The following is a 24,054-nucleotide window of genomic DNA, read 5'->3' as shown; positions in this document are numbered from 1 at the left end:
GTGGGTGTAACCATAGGTATTCGGGTATTACACGTGCACATGTAAAACTATATCGACACTTGCTAATCTTCACTTTTCTATGCACAATATTCTATGTTAGTTGTATGTTTTTAACTAATTTTGGACAATGTATTGTGTGATCATGGAACACTGTCTCAGCTGTTTGCCAATTGTGTATATAAAATTCTTCTTGGGATATGACTTTTTATTGCTCAGCGTTATCAAATACTGAAAACAAACTACAGCTTAAAACGTTTGCCATGAATTGACAAATCAACAGATATAGTTTTAGCCCTGTATTCACTTTCACATAGAAGTATGAAGAAGAAATGATGATAATGTTGTTTCATTTTACATAAACACACATGACTTTGGGCTACAGGTACAAGGAAAAAAGATTTGAACTCTCCATAAGCAGGTGAATTAAGTTGTATATAGCTTTAATGGATTTGATCGAAACTAGCTTTCCTTCTTGATTAAAACTTGTGATTTTTGCATGCATAATTTTACCTATTTATTACATTGAAAAGGCTACGCTTTTGTGAACTAGACAGTTTTTTTTTCTGCCGAGACATGTCACTCAGCAAGCTTGCTTTTAAATGTCATATTCTAGACTCTATTTCTCTTTGAAAATATTTTGGAGAAAGGCGCAGGATTCGTCCGGTTCTGTATGTATATTTATATTAATTAGACAAAAAGGTTTAAAAAGCAAAAATTCCGGGACTCAATCCTGGACTACTGATGTGTAAGGCCAGTGCGGTATGTTGCTAGCTACCCATTTCCCTTACTTTTCTATGGGATCAAATAACCTGTATGTAGTAAGAAGAATCCATACACTTGGACAAAGAAGAAACCAAAGCTGAACCTGACCCTAACGCTAACCTTAGGTTTGCCTGTTAAGCATAATGATGTCCTTCACTATTGTATGAAGGTAAGTTTTTGGTGAGTTCTGGGGTTAGCCCGGCATTGCCGAGATGCTTGCTCTAACCCTAGCTCACATGCTTTATATTTGAGTTATGGTAGATGGGTGCTGTATGAAAACCTTGATAAAGTCAACATTGAATAGCCACTACGTATTTTGTATGCACACTATACACATATGTTTTCTTGTTGTATATAGTTACTGGGTAGAAAGCTGAATTTAAAGGAAGACTTGTTCATACAAGATCCGAATGTAATTTTACTACTGTTTGAACTGCTACCACAACTCTCAGAAACTGTTCAGGTAAGATTATTTACTATAGCATATTGTCATTATATCAGTTGTGTGTGGTTTTCATTGTGTTTTTTGTGTAGTTTGAGATACTAAGTACACTCAATGGAGTTATACGTAGTTGTCATCAAAATCTTCAAATTTGTCTTGAACTATCAATTATCAAGTCTTTGCTATTATTGTTGAAGTCATCAGTGTCAGTGAAAATTGCTGGTATGAATGTGTTGAATGCATTGCTAATGCTATGACAATTAAGTATCCTTCAATGTGTTGTAGTTTAGTGCATGTTGGCAAATTGCATGGTTTCAATAAATGTTTGCCAAAACATATAACATGGCATATATAATTAAGTGTACTTTTTAAAATATATGTAATAGTTGTAACACAGGCAGGAGGACTTTGCCTGATATGTATGCCCGACTGCCCAAGGGCAGAGGGCATATACATATCAGGCAAAGCCCGAATGTCCTGTGTTACAGCTAATATGTAACACTTATCAGGCTGATAGTCTGTACAGGGCGATCAATCACCCAAGCCAATACAAGTGCAGCCACTGGATGTATTATATATGCTTACCTAAAATTTTCGATTATGGGTCAACAGCTAGTACATTCTGGTTATGTTCGGTTACGATGAACAGACATATCCTAGACATATCACAGAGAATTTCGGTAACATTTTAATCTGTGCTATTGAATCATTTATGGAAAAATTACAAAGTTCACTAAAGGCCTAAATAGTAAGCTTGCTTGTAGAGTGGTTACTCCATGCAGAGTGGTAGCTTCGTGATGGGGCGTGTCCATATTCGAAAACATGCGGAAACAATTGGTGAATAAGCTATATAGCACTAGTTTTAACCTTAGCCCAATGTTTTTCAACTCGTAGGATGTAGGGATGCCACAATATCCATGACATACGACAAGTTGTGACATAAAGCTCCATGATATGATATGACATAGGCTTCTTTATGTCATGACATAAGTATCTCCAACTAATGCACACTTTTCCATTTATTTTGATCAAATTTGATGTAATAAATATGAGAAAAGTTGACAAATAAGCATGAACAATTGTTGGTTGTTGATAGTTCCTGATGTTTAAGTTGATACTTTTGCACGTTTAAATCAAAATATGTGACCGGATTTGCGAAAAGGTACCTTTTTCACACATTTGACATACCAGCAAACAAAATGTCATAACTGTTGACTCCTTGCACTGATTGACTTTCTTTTTGTATCACAATGTAGCCACATAATGTAGGCATACTCATGGAAAATTACAGACACGTGCTTGCAATGATACAAAAGTTACAAAGTTTGAAATTTGAAAAAATGGGTCAAATTTTATGTGTGAAAAAGGTACCTTTTCGCAAATCCGGTCACATATAGCTATACAGTTTCATAAATAACAGCTTCAGTTGTAAAACTTTAAGAATTGCTTATGTCATGACACACGACATGCAAAAGAGTAGGCGAGAGACAAATATAGCACAAGGCGAAGCCAAGTGCTATATTTCGTCTTGAGACCACTATATTTCCCGTACAGCACAAGCGAAGGCAGTGCTTTATCTGGTATAGAGAACTATCAACGTGTTTCGCCTGTGTTGCACTGTGCTGCGCCTTCATTAGTCGTTTTGTGAGTCTAGTCCGTCTTCTCAATAACTAAAAGTTTTCAATTGTGGTTCTTTAATAAGCATATTTCCGTGATACTCCTAGGAGTCATCTGTTTATTTGAACAAAATGTAGTAAGAATATGTTCACTGCTGCTGACCACAAGCGACTATCATCGCAATCTTCAAGTGTGTCTATAAATTAAATCCAGTGGTTTTGCTCTTACTGGTTGGGTTGACTGGTCAGCCAGCGCAGTCAGGCTATCAGCCTACATTGCACTGGCCAGAATGAGTGATTACTCACTCAAAGTAGGCTATCAGCCTGCAAAATAGACCTGGCAGTTCTATAACTACTAGTGTTGGGAGTAACGCGTTATGTAATATTATTACTTTTGTGGTAACTAAGTAATATAACGAAATACGCTAGAAAACGGGTAATATAACTCGATTTACTTTACTTACAAATGTAACGCGTTACCTAAGTAATATAGTTACTGTAATGAGTCTGATATTACGTAATATTATTACTACAAGTAACTTCAATCTCGTTAGTTAACTTCTGAGTAACGCCTAGCCAAAACGAAGTAACGAAGCCTACTGAATGAAGCTTATTCACCAGCTTCTTACTTATAACCAAGATTTGCACATTGTCCAACAACGCAATGATGTCATGTGATAAAGTAGTTTAAGGCTGTGGACACAAAGTAATATAATATGTAATATTATTATAGTTACTTTATTTTATGGGTAATATGTAACTGTAACTAAATAGTTCAGTTGCAAGTAATATGTAATATGTAACTAGTTACTTTTACAAAGTAACTTTCCCAACACTGATAACTACTTCATATAGAACTGGTCTATTAATAAAGTATTCTATAACTGCCCAATATACAGAACACTTGTGCTTGTATGGTGAATATAGAACACTTTTTTGCTTTGATCCTCCCACGCAAAGTTCTTGACTGAAGAAAAGTTTGACAAATTCACATTAAAAGTTACATTTAACACTCACTTTTAAAGGTACTTACGTATATTATATTAATGGCATTTTACAATATCAAAGTTAAATTCATTGGCATCAAAGTTACAGTAACTTTATTTTCTGTCAGAATTCCTGTTATATAGTTTGTAATATAGAGGTGTATGGGTCATCACGATACTTAATTGTTTGCCTATTTTTCAGCTCAAATTGGATCACTGATTGAGGCAGTAGCTAGCTACAGTATTTCAAGTAATGATTTAAAGGCTATTTTGGTGTATCTCAATGTATCTAACAATACCTGGGTAAGTGGTAAAAGTCTGCTATAGGCATACGTATCTATATGGGGTATAATAAGTTTTCATTGTACTGCAGTTACCTGTTGTGTGTGGTTTTCTAGACACCGCATAGCAAAGTTGCTCTTAAGGCTTTGAACAGTCTATCTACATTGGTTGTACCGACTGCATTTTTTAGCTTTTCTGGGCTACCCGGAGCAGTAAGTAATGTTTTAATGTTGGTGAATGTGCGTCATTTTTGACTGTTGAAATAGAGTATTATTTATGCATGTGCTGACATCTGAATGTATGTACTATTAGAGTGTTTGAGCAACCTTTCCTACAATTTTATAGCAGTGAGAAAAACTATTATGGGAAGGGGGGGGGAAAGTTATACCCACTATCTCCTGTCTGTACTATGTAGGTTGCTGTAATCTTATTAATTGTGCATATATGTATAACTAAGCCATGTTCACATGACTGTGTGTGTAGGTGATAACCTTACCTCCTCTATCAAAGTGGTCTTCTCAGTCAGGATTTACTTTTTATACTTGGATCTGCTTTGAAAAGCCTACGGACTCAAGAAGGGATTTACACAAGCCAATCATTTTATGGTAAGTATAAGCTCTGTATATGCACACTGCGCTAGTTGCAAATACATGATAATACTTTTACTATAATGGTATATGCAAATGTTGTGTATAGGTAGCTTTCTGTATCACTATTGGTGAAACCCTTTACACATTTTATGTTAGAGTTAAAGCACCGCTGTGTGTGTGTGTATGGAAAGTACAGCACGAGGTAAAGCCGAGTGATGTATTTGTCTCGAGACACCCCCTGAGTACTGTATTTTTCATACACACAACCATAAGAAGTATTAAGAACTTCTAAAATATATCAATTTATCAGCTGACTAATAATCTTAGAGTTACGCTTGTTGTATTGATTATTACCACTGTATGATGTTCTTTGCGGTGCTTTAACTGTTATATTGTACTTCCTGGTCATCTGGCCCAGAGCGATTTTCTCTAGTACTCAAACTGCTGCGACTTTCGGTCAGTAAGTGTTTAACTAATCTATTTCTAGTCGTAGAACAAACTAATAGGATTAGTTTGGCTAGTTTTAGCGATTTATAATGTGATCAATTGTGCTGTAATTAGTGGAGTTGTGTTTAAAAAGTTTCGTGATCAGACGATCAGTAAGTGTTTATACAATCTATTCCTAACCGTAAAACGAACTTGTAGGATTAGTTTGGCTGGTTTAGCGATTTACAGTGTGTTGTTTACGTACCATTCCTTAAATAAATTCATAGCTGTACCCAATGTGCTGTATCTACCCAATTAGCTGCATAGCTGTACTGTATGACTCATACAGTACAGTTATGCAGTTGATTAGTACTGTATGGACGATACAATATGCTACATCGCTTTGATCCTCCCACGCAAAGTACAATATAAGTATGTACATGCTGCCGTAGATAGTATCTTGATGTAGAGAAAATCTTCTTGGAAAATTCAGCTGCCTTCCTGTCATAGCCATTTGTGTGCTTGTAAGCAGGGTTAGTGAAACATTTACAGTTCCCGGTGGATGTAAGATGAAGCAATTACACACCCACTTATACTGCATGCATATCTGCAGCCTACTTATACATATAGCACTTAAGAGTTTGCCTGAGCATAAACAGAAAACAGTGGGGTGCACAAAAACATCAAGTGTATAAAAAGCTTGAGTGAAGAGAAGTTACTTACAACCCACAGCATGAATAACTTTTCACTCTATTTTTGAAGATGGCTACTTTTAAGAGTTTTCAACGTTGTATAGGAATTAACTTGTGCAATTTGAAGCTGAAAGTGCATATAGTACATGAATTAAGTCCTGTACTGTTGGGCAACTGGTACTGTAGCAGTGCTAGTATTTTATACTTAAAATGTGCTTAGGTTTCGAACCAGAAAAAAGCTGGGCTTTTCTCTACATTTGGATGGTAATCAACTGGTGATAGAAGTTCAGTCAAAGATTTCTAAGAAGTCACTAACATACCCTGTGAATTTCTTCCTGCAAACCAACCAGGTATGTACCATTTAGCATATAGGTTACTCTCTAGTGTGCTTATTTTATAGTGGTACATGATGGCATTGGTATATCAGCATCACTTGATCAGATCTAGTGAATTACAGTATTTTATTGATGGCAAGTTGGTCCTCCAAGCAGACTGTACTATGCCTCATACCAGTGATGTATGCTTGTTTTGTTGATTTAATACAAGGCTGTATGCATATATATGCATATGTATGTATGTATATGTATGTATGTATGTATGTATGTATGTATGTATGTATGTATGTATGTATGTATGTATGTATGTATGTATGTATGTATGTATGTATGTATGTATGTATGTATGTATGTATGTATGTATGTATGTATGTATGTATGTATGTATGTATGTATGTATGTATGTATGTATGTATGTATGTATGTATGTATGTCTGTATGTATGTATGTATGTATGTATGTATTATGTAACCATTTATGTGTGTACGTGTGTGTGTGTGTGTGTGTGAGGGGGAGGGGGGGGTTGGTGGATGTACATGTGGAAATTTTCACACTACATAAGTTTCATGGATTTTGCGGATTAACAGAGCAACTGTGAAAGTGAAATCTATAAAAGTTTCATAGTGTGTAACTATTTTTTGCTGTATGAGGCAATTTAGTGCAATGCAACATAGACGATGAATTCTTTCACCATCTTTAACTACTGCATTCATAGCTAACTACCACATCTATAGGGTTATGTGGAATCTCCCTGTTGGAGAAAAAATGAAGGCCATCATCTGTATATATATATATATATATATATATCAAGACACACGGTAGTGTGTCGTGCGGCCCAAGAAGCCGGCGTGCCACCCATGAGTATATTAACAGGAAGAAAGAAAACGCAATTTTCATACCTATGTAGCTCTGTGATCCCTTATCCAATTGGAACCAAATTTGCTAGAGAGGTGCCAGCCAGCAAGGGGAGTCTACACACCAAATATGAAGAAAATCGCTCCAGCCATTTCCGAGATACGAGTGAACAAAATTTCGTTTTAATTTCTTCGTTTTTTTCTTCTTATTCTTCTTCTTCATTTTGCACACTTCGCAAAATCCGCCATAAAACACGAATGCGTGCTCGGATCAGGCTGAAATTTGGCACACTTAAAGGGCTCATTAAGGCGGATCTCTGTACCAACTTTGGTAGGAATCTGATGAACATTCATGGAGTTATGACCGATTATTTGCGTAAAATAAGGTCGAAGGTCTGTCACGCCTACAGGGTAAACTCCTTTGAGGAATCAGTTGAAAATTGCTATGTAGATGGAGCAACCATCGTAGGAGTGCCTTTTTGTGTAGTTTGAAAGGAATCGGGATAAAGACCACGGAAATATGACACAAAACCCAACCTGTGTCAAAATTACGCAATCGATTTTTATGAATAAAAATACTATTAGTTTTCGTGTCTATCAGGCAAACTGCTTAGAGCAATGAGCTGAAAATCAGTATGTAGCTGGAATACTCATCATAGAAAGTCCTTGCAGTAGTACAGAAGAATCGGATTACAAACCACTGAGTTATGATTCGAAAGGCAACTACGTGTAGCAAATGCGAGATCGAGATACTCTAATAGAACAGTCACCCTAATAAAGCATTCAGCTGCATTTATAATTTACTCAATTATATTACATTGCAAGTTATTCTGTAGGGAATTCAGCTACAAACAAGTCACCCTGTAGTCAGATCAGCCAGAAGAAGGTACCTAATAGAGAGTTCAGCTACAAAGAAACCATCATGTAGAGAGTTCAGCTCAAACAAATTGCCCTGTAGAGAGATTAGCTAGAAGAAGTTACCTTGTAGAGAGTTCAGTTACAAAGAAACAATCATGCAAAGAGTTCAGCTGCAAACAAATCACCCAGTAGAAAGTTCCGCTATGAACAGATCACACTGTAGAGAGTTCAGTTAGAAACAAGTCATCTTGTAGAGAGATCAGCTAGAAGAAGTCACCTTGTAGAGAGTTCAGCTACAAAGAAACCACCATGTAAGAGAGTTCAGCTGCAAACAAATCACCTGTAGAGAGTTCAGCTAGGAACAAGTCACCCTGTACAGAGATCAGCTAGAAACAAGTCACCCTGTAGAGAATTCAGCTACAAACAAATCACCCTGTAGAAAGATCAGCTAGAAGAAGTTACCTTGTAGAGAGTTCAGCTAGAAACAAATCACCCTGAGAGAGTTCAGCTAGAAACAAGTCACCCTGTAGAGAGATCAGCTAGAAACAAGTCACCCTGTAGAGAGTTCAGCTAGAAGAAGTTACATTGTAGATAGTTCAGCTACAAAGAAACTACCATGTAGAGAGTTCAGCTGCAAACAAATCGCCCTATAGAAAATTCAGCTACAAACAAACCACCCTGTAGAGAGTTCAGCTACAAACAAGTCACCCTGTAGAGAGATCAGCTAGAAACAAGTCATCCGGTAGAGAGATCAGCTAGAAGGATAACCATGTAGAGAGGTCAGCTACAAAGAAATCACCCTGCTTCATCTTTTCTTCTTCCTGTGGTAAAGAAAAAGTGATAGGTTAAAAAAGCCCTAAGTACAAATACAAAAAGAAGTGAAATCTAATCCAAAACAGCCAAGCTGTAAAAAAAGTGTGGCCCTCAGACAGGCTATGGTGAAAAAAGATGTGAAATCCAAGGTGGCAACCAAGAAATGGCTGTGATATATGGTAGGTTAATGGTAAAAATTTTAATAATGACAATTCAGGTGAATTTTGTGCCAAGACCAAGTGGCACCAAATTCACCTGAATTGCCGTTATTAAAATATTTACATAAAACACGAATGCGCACTCGAATAGGGCTGAAATTTGGTACACTTGAAGGGCTCATTAAGGCGGATCTCAGTACCAACTTTGGTAGGAATCCGATGAACATACATGGAGTTATGACCGATTATGTGCGTAAAATAAGGTCGAAGGTCGGTCACGCCTACAGGGTAAACCCCTTGGAGGAATGAGTTGAACATTTATATGTAGATGGAGTAACCATCGTAGGAGTGCCTTTTTATGGTTTGAAAGGAGTTGAGATAAAGACCATGGAGATATGACACAAAACCCAACCTGTGTCAAAATTACGCGATCGATATTTATTAGTTTTCACATCTACCAGGCAAACCGCTTAGAGCAATGAGCTGAAAATCAGTGTGTAGCTGGAATAATCATCATAGAAAGTCCTTGCAGTAGTACAGCAGAATCGGATTACAAACCACTGAGTTATGATTCAAAAGGCAACTACGTGTAGCAAATGCGAGATCGAGACACTCTAATAGAGCAGTCACCCTAATAGAGCATTCAGCTACGTTTATAACTTACTCCATTACAGAATTATAGTGCATTGCAGGATATTCTGTACGGAATTCAGCTACAAACAGTTAATCTGATAGACAATTCAGCTACATGCAAGTCACCCTGTAGAGAGTTTATCTAGAAACAAGTCACCCTGTATCAGCTAGAAGAAGTCACCTTGTAGAGAGTTCAGCTACAAAGAAACCATCATGTAGAGAGTTTAGCTGCAAAATCACCCTTTAGAGAACTAAGCTACAAACAAACATGCCCTGTAAAAAGATCAGCTAGAAGAAGTTACCTTGTAGAGAGTTCAGCTACAACGAAACCACCGTGTAGAGAGTTCAGCTACAAACAAATCACCTGTAGAGAGTTCAGCTAGAAACAAGTCACCCTGTAGAGAGTTCAGCTACAAAGAAACTAACATGTAGAGAGTTCAGCTGCAAACAAATCACCCTGTAGAAAGTTCAGCTATGAACAGATCACCCTGTAGAGAGATCAGCTAGAAACAAGTCACCCTGTAGAGAGTTCAGCTAGAAGAAATTACCTTGTAGAGAGTTCAGCTACAACGAAACCACCATGTAGAGAGTTCAGCTACAAACAAATCACCTGTAGAGAGTTCAGCTAGAAACAAGTCACCCTGTAGAGAGATCAGCTAGAAACAAGTCACCTTGTAGAGAGTTCAGCTAGAAGAAGTCACATTGTAGAGAGTTCAGCTACAAAGAAACCACCATTTAGAGAGTTCAGCTGCAAACAAATCACCCAGTAGAAAGTTCAGCTATGAACAGATCACCCTGTTGAGAGTTCAGTTAGAAACAAGGAATCCTGTAGAGAGATCACCTAGAAGTATCGCCTTGTAGAGAGTTCAGCTACAAACAAATCACCTGTAGAGAGTTCAGTTACAAACAAATCACCCTGTAGAGAGATCAGCTAGAAGAAGTCACCTTGTAGAGAGTTCAGCTATAAAGAAACCACCATGTAGAGAATTCAGCTGCAAACAAACACCCTGTAGAGAACTCAGCTACAAACAAATCGCCCTGTAGAAAGATCAGCTAGAAGAAGTTACCTTGTAGGGATTTCAGCTACAAACAAATCACCCTGTAGAGAGTTCAGCTACAAAGAAACCATTCTGTAAAGAGCTCAGCTGCAAACAAATCACTTGTACAGAATTCAGCTACAAACAAATCACCCTGTAGAGAGATCAGCTAGAAGAAATTACCTTGTAGATAGTTCAGCTACAAACAAATCACCCTGTAGAAAGATCAGTTAGAAGAAGTTACCTTGGAGAAAGTTCAGCTACAAAGAAACCATTTTGTAAAGAGCTCAGCTGCAAACAAATCACCTGTACAGAATTCAACTACGAACAAATCACCTTGTAGAGAGATCAGCTATAAGAAGTTACCTTGTAGATAGTTCAGCTACAAACAAATCTCCCTGTAGAGAGATCAGCTAGAAGAAATTACCTTGTGGAGAGTTCAGCTACAAAGAAACCACCATGTAGAGAGTTCAGCTGCAAAGAAATCACCCTGTAGAAAATTCTGCCAGAAACAAATTGCCCTGTAGAAAGATCAGTTAAAAGAAGTTACCTTTTAGAGAGTTCAGCTACAAAGAAACCATTCTGTAAAGAGCTCAGCTGCAAACAAATCACCTATACAGAATTCAGCTACAAACACATCAACCTGTAGAGAGATCAGCTAGAAGAAGTTACCTTGTAGATCGTTCAGCTACAAACAATTCACCCTGTAGAGAGAGCAATTAGAAGAAGTCACCTTGTAGAGTGTTCAGTTACAAAGAAACCACCATGGAGATTTCTGTAATCAATATAATATTATGTGACCGGATTTGCGAAAAGGGGTCTTCCACACACATCCAATTCCGTAACCGTTGGAGACCATAACTCAGTGTTCAAGTAACATATTAACCTGACAATTTCACCACGTATTCAGCTATATTGGTGCTCACCACTGTCCAAAATTCAAGGCAATAGCTCTTTCCAATCTGAAGTTATCAATTGTCAAAGTTGGCAAATTGGATGTGTGTGGAAGACCCCTTTTCGCAAATCCGGTCACATATGTATTATACAGTATATATAATTTGTACATTTACTGATAAAATATTTAAAGTACATCTACTTCATCTTTTCTTCTTCCTGTAGTAAAGAAAAAAACATAGGTTAAAAAAGTCCCAAAGCTGGCCATAGGCCGGCTTTGGGGTATACAAATACAAAAAGAAATGAAATCTAATCCAAAACAGCCAAGCTGTAAAAAAAGTGTGCGGCCCTCAGAAAGGCTATGGTGAAAAAAGATGTGAAATCCAAGGTGGCGGCCAAGAAATGGCTGTGATGGTAGGTTAATGGTAAAAATTTTAATAACAACAATTCAGGTGAATTTTGGTGTCGCTTGGTCAATTGGCACAAAAATTCACCTGAATTGTCGTTATTAAAATTTTTACCATTAACCTACCATCACAGCCATTTCTTGGCCGCCACCTTGGATTTCACATCTTTTTTCACCATAGCCTTTCTGAGGGCCGCACACTTTTTTTACAGCTTGGCTGTTTTGGATTAGATTATATATATAATGCATATATCTAGAGTTCATAATATAAAAAGAGAGCATATATTTATTACATGTCAATTAATCCCCACAGGATAATTTGCAGCTGATCTCTCTACTGGGTGACTTGAAATGTAGCTGAACTCTCTACAGGGTGATCTGCTTGTACGTAGATGAACTCTTTACAAGATTCTCTCTACAGGGTGACTTGACTCTAGCTGAACTCTCTGCAGAGTTATCTGTTTGTAGTTGAATTCTCTACAGGGTGATTTGTTTGCAGCTGAACTCTCTACAGGGTAACTTCTTCTAGCTGATCTGTCTACAGGGTGACTTGTTTCTAGCTGGTCTCTCTACAGGGTGATTTGTTTGTAGCTGAACTCTCTACAGGTGATTTGTTTGTAGCTGAACTCTCTACAAGGTGATACTTCTAGTTAATCTCTCTACAGGATGACTTGTTTCTAACTGAACTCTCAACAGGGTGATCTGTTCATAGCTGAATTTTCTACTGGGTGATTTGTTTGCAGCTGAACTCTCTACATAGTGGTTTCTTTGTAGCTGAACTCTCTACAAGGTAATTTCTTCTAGCTATACTCTCTACAGGGTGACTTGTTTCTAGCTGATCTCTCTACAGGGTGATCTGTTCATAGTTGAACTTTCTACAGGGTGATTTGTTTGCAGCTGAACTCTTTACATGGTAGTTTCTTTGTAGCTGAACTCTCTACAATGTGACTTCTTCTAGCTAAACTCTCTACAAGGTGACTTGTTTCTAGCTGATCTCTCTACAGGGTGACTTGTTTCTAGCTGAACTCTCTACAGGTGATTTGTTTGTAGCTGAACTCTCTACATGGTGGTTTCGGTGTAGCTGAACTCTCTACAAGGTAACTTCTTCTAGCTGATCTTTTTACAGGGCATATTTGTTTGTAGCTGTCTAGCTGAGTTCTCTACAGGGTGATTTTTTTGCAGCTGAACTCTCAACATGGGAATTTCATTGTAGCTGAACTCTCTACATGCAATGTGACTTCTTCTAGCTGAACTCTCTACAGGGTGACTTGTTTCTAGCTGATCTCTCTACAGGGTGACTTGTTTCTAGCTGAACTCTCTACAGGTGATTTGTTTGCAGCTGAACTCTACATGGTGGTTTCTTAGTAGCTGAACTCTCTACAAGGTAACTTCTTCTAGCTGATCTTTCTACAGGGTGATTTGTTTGTAGCTGAATTCTCTACAGGGTATTTTATTTGCAGCTGAACTCTCTACAAGGTGACTTCTTCTAGTTGAACTCTCTACAGAGTGATTGATTTTTTTGCAGCTGAACTCTCTACATGGTGGTTTCTTTGTAACTGAACTCTCTACAGGGTGATTTGTTTGTAGCTGAACTCTCTACAGGGTGATCTGTTCGTAGCTGAACTCCCTACAAGATAACTTCTTCTAGCTGATCTTTCTACAGGGCGATTTGTTTGTAGCTGAGTTCTCTACAGGGTATTTTATTTGCAGCTGAACTCTCTACAAGGTGACTTCTTCTAGTTGAACTCTCTACAGAGTGATTGATTTGTTTGCAGCTGAACTCTCTACATGGTAGTTTCTTTGTAGCTGAACTCTCTACAATGTGACTTCTTCTAGCTGAACTCTCTACAGGGTGACTTGTTTCTAGCTGATCTCTCTACAGGGTGACTTGTTTCTAGCTGAACTCTCTACAGGGGATTTGTTTGCAGCTGAACTCTCTACAAGGTGACTTCTTCTAGCTGATCTACAGGGTGATTTGTTTGTAGCTGAACTCTCTACAGGTGATTTGTTTGTAGCTGAACTTTCTACAAGGTGATACTTCTAGCTGATCTCTCTACAGGATGACTTGTTTCTATCTGAACTCTCAACAGGGTGATCTGTTCATAGCTGAACTTTCTACTGGATGATTTGTTTGCAGCTTAACTCTCTACATGGTGGTTTCTTTGTAGCTGAACTCTCTACAAGGTAACTTCTTCTAGCTAACCTTTCTACAGGGAGATTTGTTTGTAGCTGAACTCTCCACAGGTGATTTGTTTGCAGCTGAACTCTCTACATGATGGTTTCTTTGTAGCTGAACTCTCTACAAGGTGACTTCTTCTAGCTGATACAGGGTGACTTGTTTCTAGATGAACTCTCTACAGGGTGACTTGCATGTAGCTGAATTGTCTATCAGATTAACTGTTTGTAGCTCAATTCCGTACAGAATATCCTGCAATGTAATATAATTCTGTAATGGAGTAAGTTATAAATGTAGCTGACTGCTCTATTAGGGTGACTGTTCTATTAGAGTATCTCGATCTCGCATTTGCTACACGTAGTTGCCTTTCGAATCGTAACTCAGTGGTTTATAATCCGATTCTTCTGTACTACTGCAAGGATGTTCTATGATGATTATTCCAGCTACACACTGATTTTCAGCTCATTGCTCTAAGCGGTTTGCCTGGTAGATGTGAAAACTAATAATTTTTTTATTCATAAATATCGATCGCGTAATTTTGACACAGGTTGGGTTTTGTGTCATATCTCCATGGTCTTTATCTCAATTCCTTTCAAACCACAAAAAGGCACTCCTACGATGGTTACTCCATCTACATATAAATGTTCAACTCATTCCTCCAAGGGGTTTACCCTGTAGGCGTGACCAACCTTCGACCTTATTTTACGCACATAATCGGTCATAACTCCGTGTATGTTCATCGGATTCCTACCAAAGTTGGCACTGCGATCCGCCTTAATGAGCCCTTCAAGTGTGCCAAATTTCAGCCCTATCCGAGTACGCATTCGTGTTTTATGTAAATATTTTAATAACGACAATTCAGGTGAATTTGGTGCCGCTTGGTCTTGGCACAGAATTCACCTGAATTGTCAGTATTAAAATTTTTACCATTAACCTACCATCACAGCCATTTCTTGGCCGCCACCTTGGATTTTACATCTTTTTTCACCATAGCCTTTTTGAGGGCCGCACTTTTTTTACAGCTTGGCTGTTTTGGATTAGATTTCACTTCTTTTTGTATTTGTATACTCTAAAGCCGGCCTATGGCCGGCTTTAGGGCTTCTTCTTACCTATCATTTTTTCTTTACCACAGGAAGAAGAAAAGATGAAGCAGGGTGATTTCTTTGTAGCTGACCTCTCTACAAGGTTATCCTTCTAGCTGATCTCTCTACCGGATGACTTGTTTGTAGCTGAACTCTTTACAGGGCGGTTTGTTTGTAGCTGAATTTTCTACAGGGCGATTTGTTTGCAGCTGAACTCTCTACGTGGTAGTTTCTTTGTAGCTGAACTATCTACAATGTAACTTCTTCTAACTGAACTCTCTACAGGGTGACTTGTTCCTAGCTTAACTCTCTACAGGTTATTTGTTTGCAGCTGAACTCTCTTACATGGTGGTTTCTTTGTAGCTGAACTCTCTACAAGGTGACTTCTTCTAGCTGATCTCTCTACAAGATGACTTGTTTCTAACTGAACTCTCTACAGTGTGATCTGTTCATAGCGGAACTTTCTACTGGGTGATTTGTTTGCAGCTGAACACTTTGCATGATTGTTTCTTTGTAACTGAACTCTCTACAAGGTAACTTCTTCTAGCTAATCTCTCTACAGGGCAATTTGTTTGAGCTGAACTCTCTACATGATGGTTTCTTTGTAGCTGAACTCTCTATTAGGTACCTTCTTCTGGCTGATCTGACTACAGGGTGACTTGTTTGTAGCTGAATTCCCTACAGAATAACTTGCAATGTAATATAATTGAGTAAATTATAAATGCAGCTGAATGCTTTATTAGGGTGACTGTTCTATTAGAGTATCTCGATCTCGCATTTGCTACACGTAGTTGCCTTTCAAATCATAACTCAGTGGTTTGTAATCCGATTCTTCTGTACTACTGCAAGGACTTTCTATGATGAGTATTCCAGCTACATACTGATTTTCAGCTCATTGCTCTAAGTGGTTTTCCTGATAGACATGAAAACTAATAGTTTATTAATTCATAAAAATCGATTGCGTAATTTTGACACAGGTCGGGTTTTGTGTCATGTCTCCGTGGTCTTTATCCCGATTCCTTTCAAACCACAAAAAGGCACTCCTACGATGGTTGCTCCATCTACATAGCAATTTTCAACTGATTCCTCAAAGGAGTTTACCCTGTAGGCGTGACAGACCTTCGACCTTATTTTACGCAAATAATCGGTCATAACCCCGTGAATGTTCATCGGATTCCTACCAATGTTGGTACAGAGATCCGCCTTAATGAGCCCTTTAAGTGTGCCAAATTTCAGCCCGATCCGAGCACACATTTGTGTTTTATGGCGGATTTTGCGAAGTGTGCGAAATGAAGTAGAAGAAAAAAAAACGAAGAAATTAAAACGAAATTTTGTTCACTCGTATCTCGGAAATGGCTGGAGCGATTTTCTTCAAATTTGGTGTGTAGACTCCCCTTGCTGGCCGGCACCTCTCTAGCAAATTTGGTTCCAATCGAATAAGGGATCACAGAGCTACATAGGTGTGAAATTTGCGTTTTCTTTCTTCCTGTTAATATACTCATGGTTGGCACGCCGGTTTCTTGGGCCGCACGACACACTACCGTGTGTCTTGATCAGTAAATGTTCGTATAATCTATTTCTAGTTGTAGAACGAACTAATAGGATTAGTTTAGCTAGTTTTACCGATTTACAATGTCACGCACGTGATCAATTGTGCTGTCTTAGTGGAGTCATGTTTAAAAAGCTTTGTGATCAGACGATCAGTAAGTGTTTATACAATTTATTCCTAGCCGTAGAACGAACTCATAGGGTTAGTTTGGCTGGTTTTAGCGATTTACAGTGTGTTGTTTACGTACCATTCCTTAAACAAATTCTCCACATATCTGTACTGTATTTTCCCAAGTGTACTGTATTTGCCCAATTAGCTGCATAACTGTACTGTGTGACTCATACAGTACAGTTATGCAGTTGATTAGTACTGTATGGAGAATACGATATGCGGCATCGCTTTGATCCTCCCACACAAAGTACAATATGATAACATTCATTTGCTTATGTACAGTACTGTTTCGGTCTGTTTGTTAGTGAATTAGTATGTATATATATTTTACATGTAATAAAGTGCATTATATACCTGCATGTATTGTGGTTATTGTTAGGTGTTCGATAAGTGTTTTCTGGGCTCTTCTCCGAGTGGCACTGCTGACTCTGTGTTCCGAGGCAAAATGACAGCAGTGTATTTTTTCAAAGAACCTCAGTCATCTAATGTGATATCCTGTCTGTATAAGTTGGGACCAGGCTACTGTGTAAGTTTGTACACATGATATGAAAGAAAATTGTTTAACACATATTTATCGAAACGGCTAGCACTGAGTAACACTGCATGTTAAGTTTCTGTTACATTTATTCTTATCTGTAAAGGTGTTACTACTGTTAGATTTAATTTGTTTAGCATTAGGTGACTATACTAGGAGTGGTTGTCTAGTCTGGCACCGCCGGCCCTATTTAGACACTTACAAGCGCCCCGAAAACAGGGTCTGGTCTGTCCAGAATCAAGGACTTGTGCCACCATTACCAAAAATTGGTGCGTCCAATCAAATCGCAGTATTGCCAATTAAATGCATTTTGACCGCACAGCGTGAGTAAATACTGAGGCGAAAGTCACGAAATGAAAGTTGCGTGAGTTCTTTTTGTGTCAGTGTGAATAAACCACGGACGATTTTCCATTTACTATTTGTGTGTAATAGACGCCTCCCCTCGGAAAGTAGAAATATCATCTCCACAGCCTAAACATCAACCGCCCATAGAAATTAACCGATTGAAACCCTTAAAGCATGACTGTTGTGATTGAATTCTTCGCTGTTCGATATGTTTGTTAATGCGAGCCACAGTGTAATTACACATTCCTAAACACAAGTCCTGAATGCTAGACAGACCAGACCCTATTTTCGGGGTGGTTGTAAGCACCTAAATAAGGTCGGCGTTGTCAGACTAGTGGTTGTCATGGCCAAATGGCAGTATGACGAACATAATAAAAAAAATTGTAAATGTGTAATCAGCTGGCAGCCCATTGATGGTTCCTTAATCGTGTAGTTTCTCTTCATCATGAGCTAGGAAGGTTACTACTGTGTACTAGTAGCTAGGGATTATCTCTTTTATTGCAAACAGATTTTATGCTGGTTGTTTCAGTTATAGCAGATATCTAATATTTTGTAGGGACAATTCAAATTTGCATCTGAAAGTGATGTACTTCTCGCAGACCATGAAAAGAAGGTACGTACAGGCAGCACCTTGCAGTATAATTGAAGGGGTCAGTGGAAAAGGGGACATGTGCCATTTTGGATTTTTCATTTTCTAAAAATTAGAATGGCTTGTTTTAGCCACATGAATCATGTTGTCACTAAGGAAACAACACAATTTAAAAGTTTGTGGCAGTCTCAAATTAATTTTTAGCAAATATCACAATAATTCAATTATGTCCCAAAATTCTGTTTAATGCCACTATGTGGTCACCTGAATTTTCAAATGGTACTTGTCCCCTTTTGCTGTTGGCCACTTCATTATTGTAGTATGCATTAGTTTCTATGAAGCTGTGAACTTGTTACTAGATCGGTTTGTGAACTTGGACCCCTACAGTGTATATAGTATATTCTACTCTAGTAATTTGGTGTAATATTTGTTAAGAGAACTACGTTTATACCTGCATGGCATATACAGTACTTTAATATTCTTTAATTAGTGTCTTCAGAATGCACTTAATTTACCACACCCACTTTTAAAACTGGATTAAAAGGATTGCCCCTTACTGTAACAAATCTTACCAGCTACTGTAGTTCAGTGAGTTCACATGCGGACATCCAATATAGCTATTGTTTGTAAACAGCTTTATATTCGCAAGGATGGCCTGATTATAAATTATCCATATGCAGACATATTCATGACATATATTGAGTACATACAGGTAGTATATAACTTATCACAGTTCTACAATAATACTGAGTTATTGTCAATTCCTAATTCATTATTCCCATTTGCTGTAGCTGCTGTTTGGTGGTCATTTGTCTGAGTCGATTCTGTTTGCGTATAATCCCAGAGAAACTAATGGACAGTTGTGTTTGCAAGCTTCACCTAATGACACCTCTCCTTATTTTGAGTTAGCAGCTCATGCCAGCATGGTAGAGGTATGTGTGTGCAATACTATAGACTATACTATAGAGCGTTTTCAGCATGTGAGCGGACTTTCGTAATTTCTTAAATCCACCGTTTTGGTGCACATGTTACCGAATGCTTACCAAGCATGGTGATTTGTATGGTACAAGATTGTGGAAAGCATTCAGACCGCGACTCGGATGAAGATGTTTCTTTTCACCGCCTTCCAGTTGTGTCAGACCATCGAGGAGAGAAGGATTATGAACTGCGAAAATGTCAGAGGGATGGTTATCTAGCAGTAGTTTCTAGAAAAGATTTGGACTACAAAGCACTAGATAAATCCACGGTATTTTAAGTCCTCCAGGAGAGCCAGCTTTGCTGTAAGGTACTACCCATCCTGGATGGCTACCAACATTGCACATGGGTCACAACAATGTAAAACCTGCTGATATGGAGAGGTATGAGAGACTTCAAAAAAGGCTTGCCATGTGGGATCAAATACCAGCTGTTTTAGATACTGAAATCAAAGCATTTGAAGTGGAGGCAAGGCAATCGTGATGAAGCAGATTAATAAAGCAAAACAATATTTTAAACATTCTCAGAACTAGAGACAATGTGTAAGGAGTTAGCTACAGCCCAGCAGACTTAAAAGGTTTACCTCCATTTTCTGACCAGGATTTTATGTTGGATGAGTTTGCAGTTTTATACAGGCCTGCCCAACATTGGCATGGTAAAAGCTACATTTGAACATGTTCACCAAACCTTGCCTACACAAAGTTGACACCGTTTCAAGAGTTTGTGTGCATGTTAGTAAAATTGAGCATTAACCCACCAATTCAAGACTTGGGTTACTGATATGGTGTATCAGCATCTACAGTTTCTAGAATTCTTTTAAAGTGGCTGTGGCAGATGGATATCCGAATGAGAGATTTGATTCATTGGCCAGACCGTGAAGCACTTCAAAAAACTAGGCCTGTTTGCTTCCAGGAATCATTTGATAAGAAAGTTGCAATAATAATTGACTGTTTATCAAAAGACCCTTGAATTTGGAATCACGGGCCACAACATGGTCCAACTACAAGCTTAAAAATACTACTAAAAGTGCTTTTGGGGATCACACCACAAAGTGATTTCATTTGTATAAAATTCAGGGGAGGAAGAGTAAGTGATATGTTTAACTGAGAATTGTGGGATTTTGAAGAAATTTCTACCGGGTGATGTAATCTTGGTTGACAGAGGTTTCAATATAAGTGAGTCAATTGGCATGATACAAGCATCGCTGCAAATTACCAGCCATCACAAAAGGGAAATCATAACTATCAGCTTGTCAGAAATAGTTATCTCCTCAAGTGTATAGAATTGTTCGGGTTTGCTGCGCCTATGTGACCCAGTTGTCCCATTTAAACATTGACACTTTTTAAATTGTGTAGTCATATTCAAATGTCATTTCATTGTAATTTACTTATCAGTAAGAATTAATATTAATGAATTATACTAAATAGATGGTCTATTGCTGCTTCAAATTCTTTGCCTTGCCCTTTCCTTTACCATTTCTAGAATATTTCTCATTTTTTCCTACATCCGCTTGCCCTTTGGAATCACAGTCTCATCCATCCGGAGACACTCAAGATGAAACCATTCAATTCGACACTCTTCATCGTCACAAGCTAGCATGCTGCCAGATTCTGGACCATGACAGTTGCAATAAGTTGACTGTGTTGACTGAGAATCGAGCTGGCTATTACTTGCTTCAGAATTGGACTGAGTGACAACAGTTTGTGTGCTCTCATCAGTTTGATCTTTATTGGGAAGAGGCCAAGTAAACCAGCTTCCCATAAGCTCGGGAAGAATACACATCCTTAAAAAGGCACTAGATTATTTCACACATTGACTCCACAATGTTGAGGAGTTCTTGTAAATTCGCTTAACATGCAAAGCTGACCTATTACCAGCAAATGTTACTACACAAAAGTCACAATAGTTCACATCACAAATAAACAACTGTGTTTGGATTTGATAGTAATAGGCATGGTCAGGATCCAGGTGTAAAGCTCCATCAGTGTCTGTTTTCAAGCAAAAGTTCTTGTCATTTGATGCTGCATTAACCATGTCTTCACCTCGACAGTACAGACATTGAATTTCAAGGGTACTTCTTCCATGGCATAGACATTCAATAATACCATCAGGAGAAGCCCCAATGAAAGTCCACTCAGGGTTAATATAAACAAACCAATTTCAATTACCTTGAAAATCTGATTTTCAGCTTGTTGGTTTTTACATAAAGTTCTCGTGCTTGGTGTTCATGACTACAGTCCCACTCTGTGGCATTAGTAGTGAAGCGAAACTCATCTGGGTTACAAACAGACTTCACTAAACTTGGTGATGGATTAGCTAGGCTTGTGTCGCATGCAGCTCTCATACGTGAAGCAGTTACTCTTCCAGCATGGTATTTATACCAGAACTTTGATTTGCTCTGTGTTCTTGTCTCTGTTTCAACATTGTTGCACATTTCTTGTGTGATAGAGATGGATAGTTTGAAACCATGTTTATTGGTGTAAAACAATGCCTCAGGGAGATTCATTTTTAATGATGAATTTTCAATGTAAGAATGGCCATAAACACTTTCACAAACTTGCAGTAGTTCATGTTAATTTAATTTGATATATTCTGTTTCATGTAGAGTTGACAAAGGCTGAGGAAACTCTGGCCAGTGGATCTTAGGCACATAATTGTCAGAGTGTTCAGGGATCAATGATAAAACAGATGGCTTTTTACCTTGTTGACTTATATTGCTGTAGTACAGCTTAAAACCATCATCACTTGGCCTAGATCCCTATTTAACTGTACCAACAATTCCTTCCAATTCTTGATCCAGCTTCCGCCCCTTTGCTGAGGCATAGTCAATGTCTTTAATTGGCAAATATGTAATTTTCTTACGTGTTGGAACATTCCAAGTGCACAGTCCCTGTGTGCATGCCTTGGCTTTCTCATATCTGTTTGCTGCCTCCAAGTAAAACAACACTGCAGCAATATGTGTGCATGCCTCCCCAAGTCCTGCCAATTGCAATGCACACGGCAAACTACTCCATTAGCCTCCATAAAGCCTTATACCACAGTACTATAAACAGTTAGTCCATTTACTTGACCAACAGTAAGGTACTTATCCACAATATTCCAGGGTTTAATTTCCTTAGCCAAACTGATTGTAGTCATCCAGTCCCTTGTGGGCTCCAAATTGATCCAGTGTCAGAAAGTTTGTTTTCAATACCAAGTATGAAACCAGGTCACAAGAGTCGACAGAAGGACAGCTCTCACTCTCTGAAATGCCACTGCTGTAGGGACTCAGAAAAGGATCAAATCCGTACAAGACGATATTTTCTGCTTATATCAAGCCTCTGCTTATATCAAGCCTCTGCTTCTTCAGGTAGTCCTTCAAGGTAATCAGAAAGTAGATTCAGCATTGTTAAACTAGCACATTTTTCTACACACATGAACCTGTGCATCAAAATGGCATCTGACGGTTGTGGATCACATGCTGAAAACGCTATTGTACTTGCAGTTAACTCATTTCAGTACATCCATACATTTATGTGTTTTATTGTAGGGGGTGTCTCCTGTCATTGTTAACTCTTTTCATGCTGCTCTGCACCCTTTGGGTGGTATTAAGGTATATTGTAGTTGGTCTGGTGTTTAGTATTGTTATATTATTGTGTTGTTGTTAGTTAATGTACAAAATCAATCAATGAGCATAATTATATTAATTAGTTTTTTAAATTTGCAATTAGCTACAAATAAAAATGACCATTATTACACATGGTATATTATCCATCACCAGGCATTGTGTCCAATGCTATCACAGTTAGACTATGGACGAGATAAAGATGCCATTGTAGACAAAACTTTAAGGTAAGTGTGTTCTTAAATAATAAAATATTTACTTATACATATTCCTTATGTGTTTGCTATAGCTCAAAGCTAGTATCACTGATTTTGAATATGACTAAGAATAGTGCGAGTTATCTCACCCAGCTAGTCCAGATCAAAGCATTTCAGTTGATTGGTCACTTACTAGAAAAGGTATGGAAATTAGATGCGCATGTATACAGTTGGAGTTAGTAGTGCTCCATGTACATGAATCACTCACCCCTTTAAAGCATTAAATTTCCTGCAAGTAGGGATCAGGTACGTATATATTACTCAATAGCTTCTTGTTCTTAATACAAGGAAAGCATACTGATGCAGTGATGAAGTAGTAATTTTGTACAATGCTTCTCACTTTAAAGTAGATAGATTGATTGCAGAGATACTTCTCATGCTGTTCTTAGTACATGACGCACTGTGTAACAAGTAAAACATATGCTGAAAATGGAGTGAAATATTAATGGTCATGCCAGTAACTGATGGTCAGGCTGGGTGCACATTTGTGGTCACAACTAATTTTGATGTTTCCGATGCCATTATTTCCCTTGAAGCAATATGCATAGGCATAAGTACTCACCCTCTCAACTCTATAATTTGTGTAATCTTCCACTAGAACAAGCTACTTCACAGTATGATCTGTTTAGCTCATTACTTGCAGGATTTTGTCAGCTCAATTAATTGGTGTATTGTGAAAATATGTTCATGTCACATTTAGTATCATTCTATAGGCATCACCAATTCATCTCACTGAGGAACTGTGCTCAAATTTTCTTGACTTTGTCAGGTACACATTGTACTTATATTTTGTAGTGAAACTAATTTGCTATGATGAAGTTATCCATTTTTTCAATTACTTTCTGTGGCAGTTAACAGAATTTTGGTCCAGGGTAAATAGATCAATTTTAATTGACCAAAAATTGGTTCACTTTTTTGAACCAAATTGAGGTGACCAAATTTGGTCCAGTTAACTGATGGTAAAATTGGTCTGGGTCAGTATACACT

At 38.0% G+C, this 24,054-nt stretch overlaps 1 protein-coding gene across 3 annotated transcripts in view; it reads left to right on the top strand.

Moving 5' to 3' along the window:
* Nucleotides 1-24,054, top strand: part of LOC136238942 (lipopolysaccharide-responsive and beige-like anchor protein) — a 65,517-nt gene that overhangs the window by 166 nt on the left and 41,297 nt on the right. For 2 of the 3 annotated variants that reach the window (XM_066029658.1, XM_066029657.1), the window contains exons 2-15: nucleotides 1,121-1,225; nucleotides 1,297-1,426; nucleotides 4,009-4,109; nucleotides 4,205-4,300; nucleotides 4,572-4,693; nucleotides 6,017-6,146; nucleotides 6,197-6,313; nucleotides 17,142-17,288; nucleotides 18,199-18,255; nucleotides 19,023-19,163; nucleotides 22,736-22,798; nucleotides 22,967-23,037; nucleotides 23,100-23,208; nucleotides 23,781-23,836. In XM_066029658.1, coding sequence (XP_065885730.1) covers nucleotides 1,121-1,225; nucleotides 1,297-1,426; nucleotides 4,009-4,109; nucleotides 4,205-4,300; nucleotides 4,572-4,693; nucleotides 6,017-6,146; nucleotides 6,197-6,313; nucleotides 17,142-17,288; nucleotides 18,199-18,255; nucleotides 19,023-19,163; nucleotides 22,736-22,798; nucleotides 22,967-23,037; nucleotides 23,100-23,208; nucleotides 23,781-23,836 — 1,445 coding nt within the window. The remainder of the gene's footprint in view (nucleotides 1-1,120; nucleotides 1,226-1,296; nucleotides 1,427-4,008; nucleotides 4,110-4,204; nucleotides 4,301-4,571; nucleotides 4,694-6,016; nucleotides 6,147-6,196; nucleotides 6,314-17,141; nucleotides 17,289-18,198; nucleotides 18,256-19,022; nucleotides 19,164-22,735; nucleotides 22,799-22,966; nucleotides 23,038-23,099; nucleotides 23,209-23,780; nucleotides 23,837-24,054) is intronic. The other variant, XM_066029659.1, reaches the window with a different exon arrangement.

Source organism: Dysidea avara, chromosome 11 (assembly GCF_963678975.1).
Source record: "Dysidea avara chromosome 11, odDysAvar1.4, whole genome shotgun sequence".
NCBI classification, from domain to species: Eukaryota; Metazoa; Porifera; class Demospongiae; order Dictyoceratida; family Dysideidae; genus Dysidea; species Dysidea avara.
This window is presented reverse-complemented; position numbering and strand designations above follow the sequence as displayed.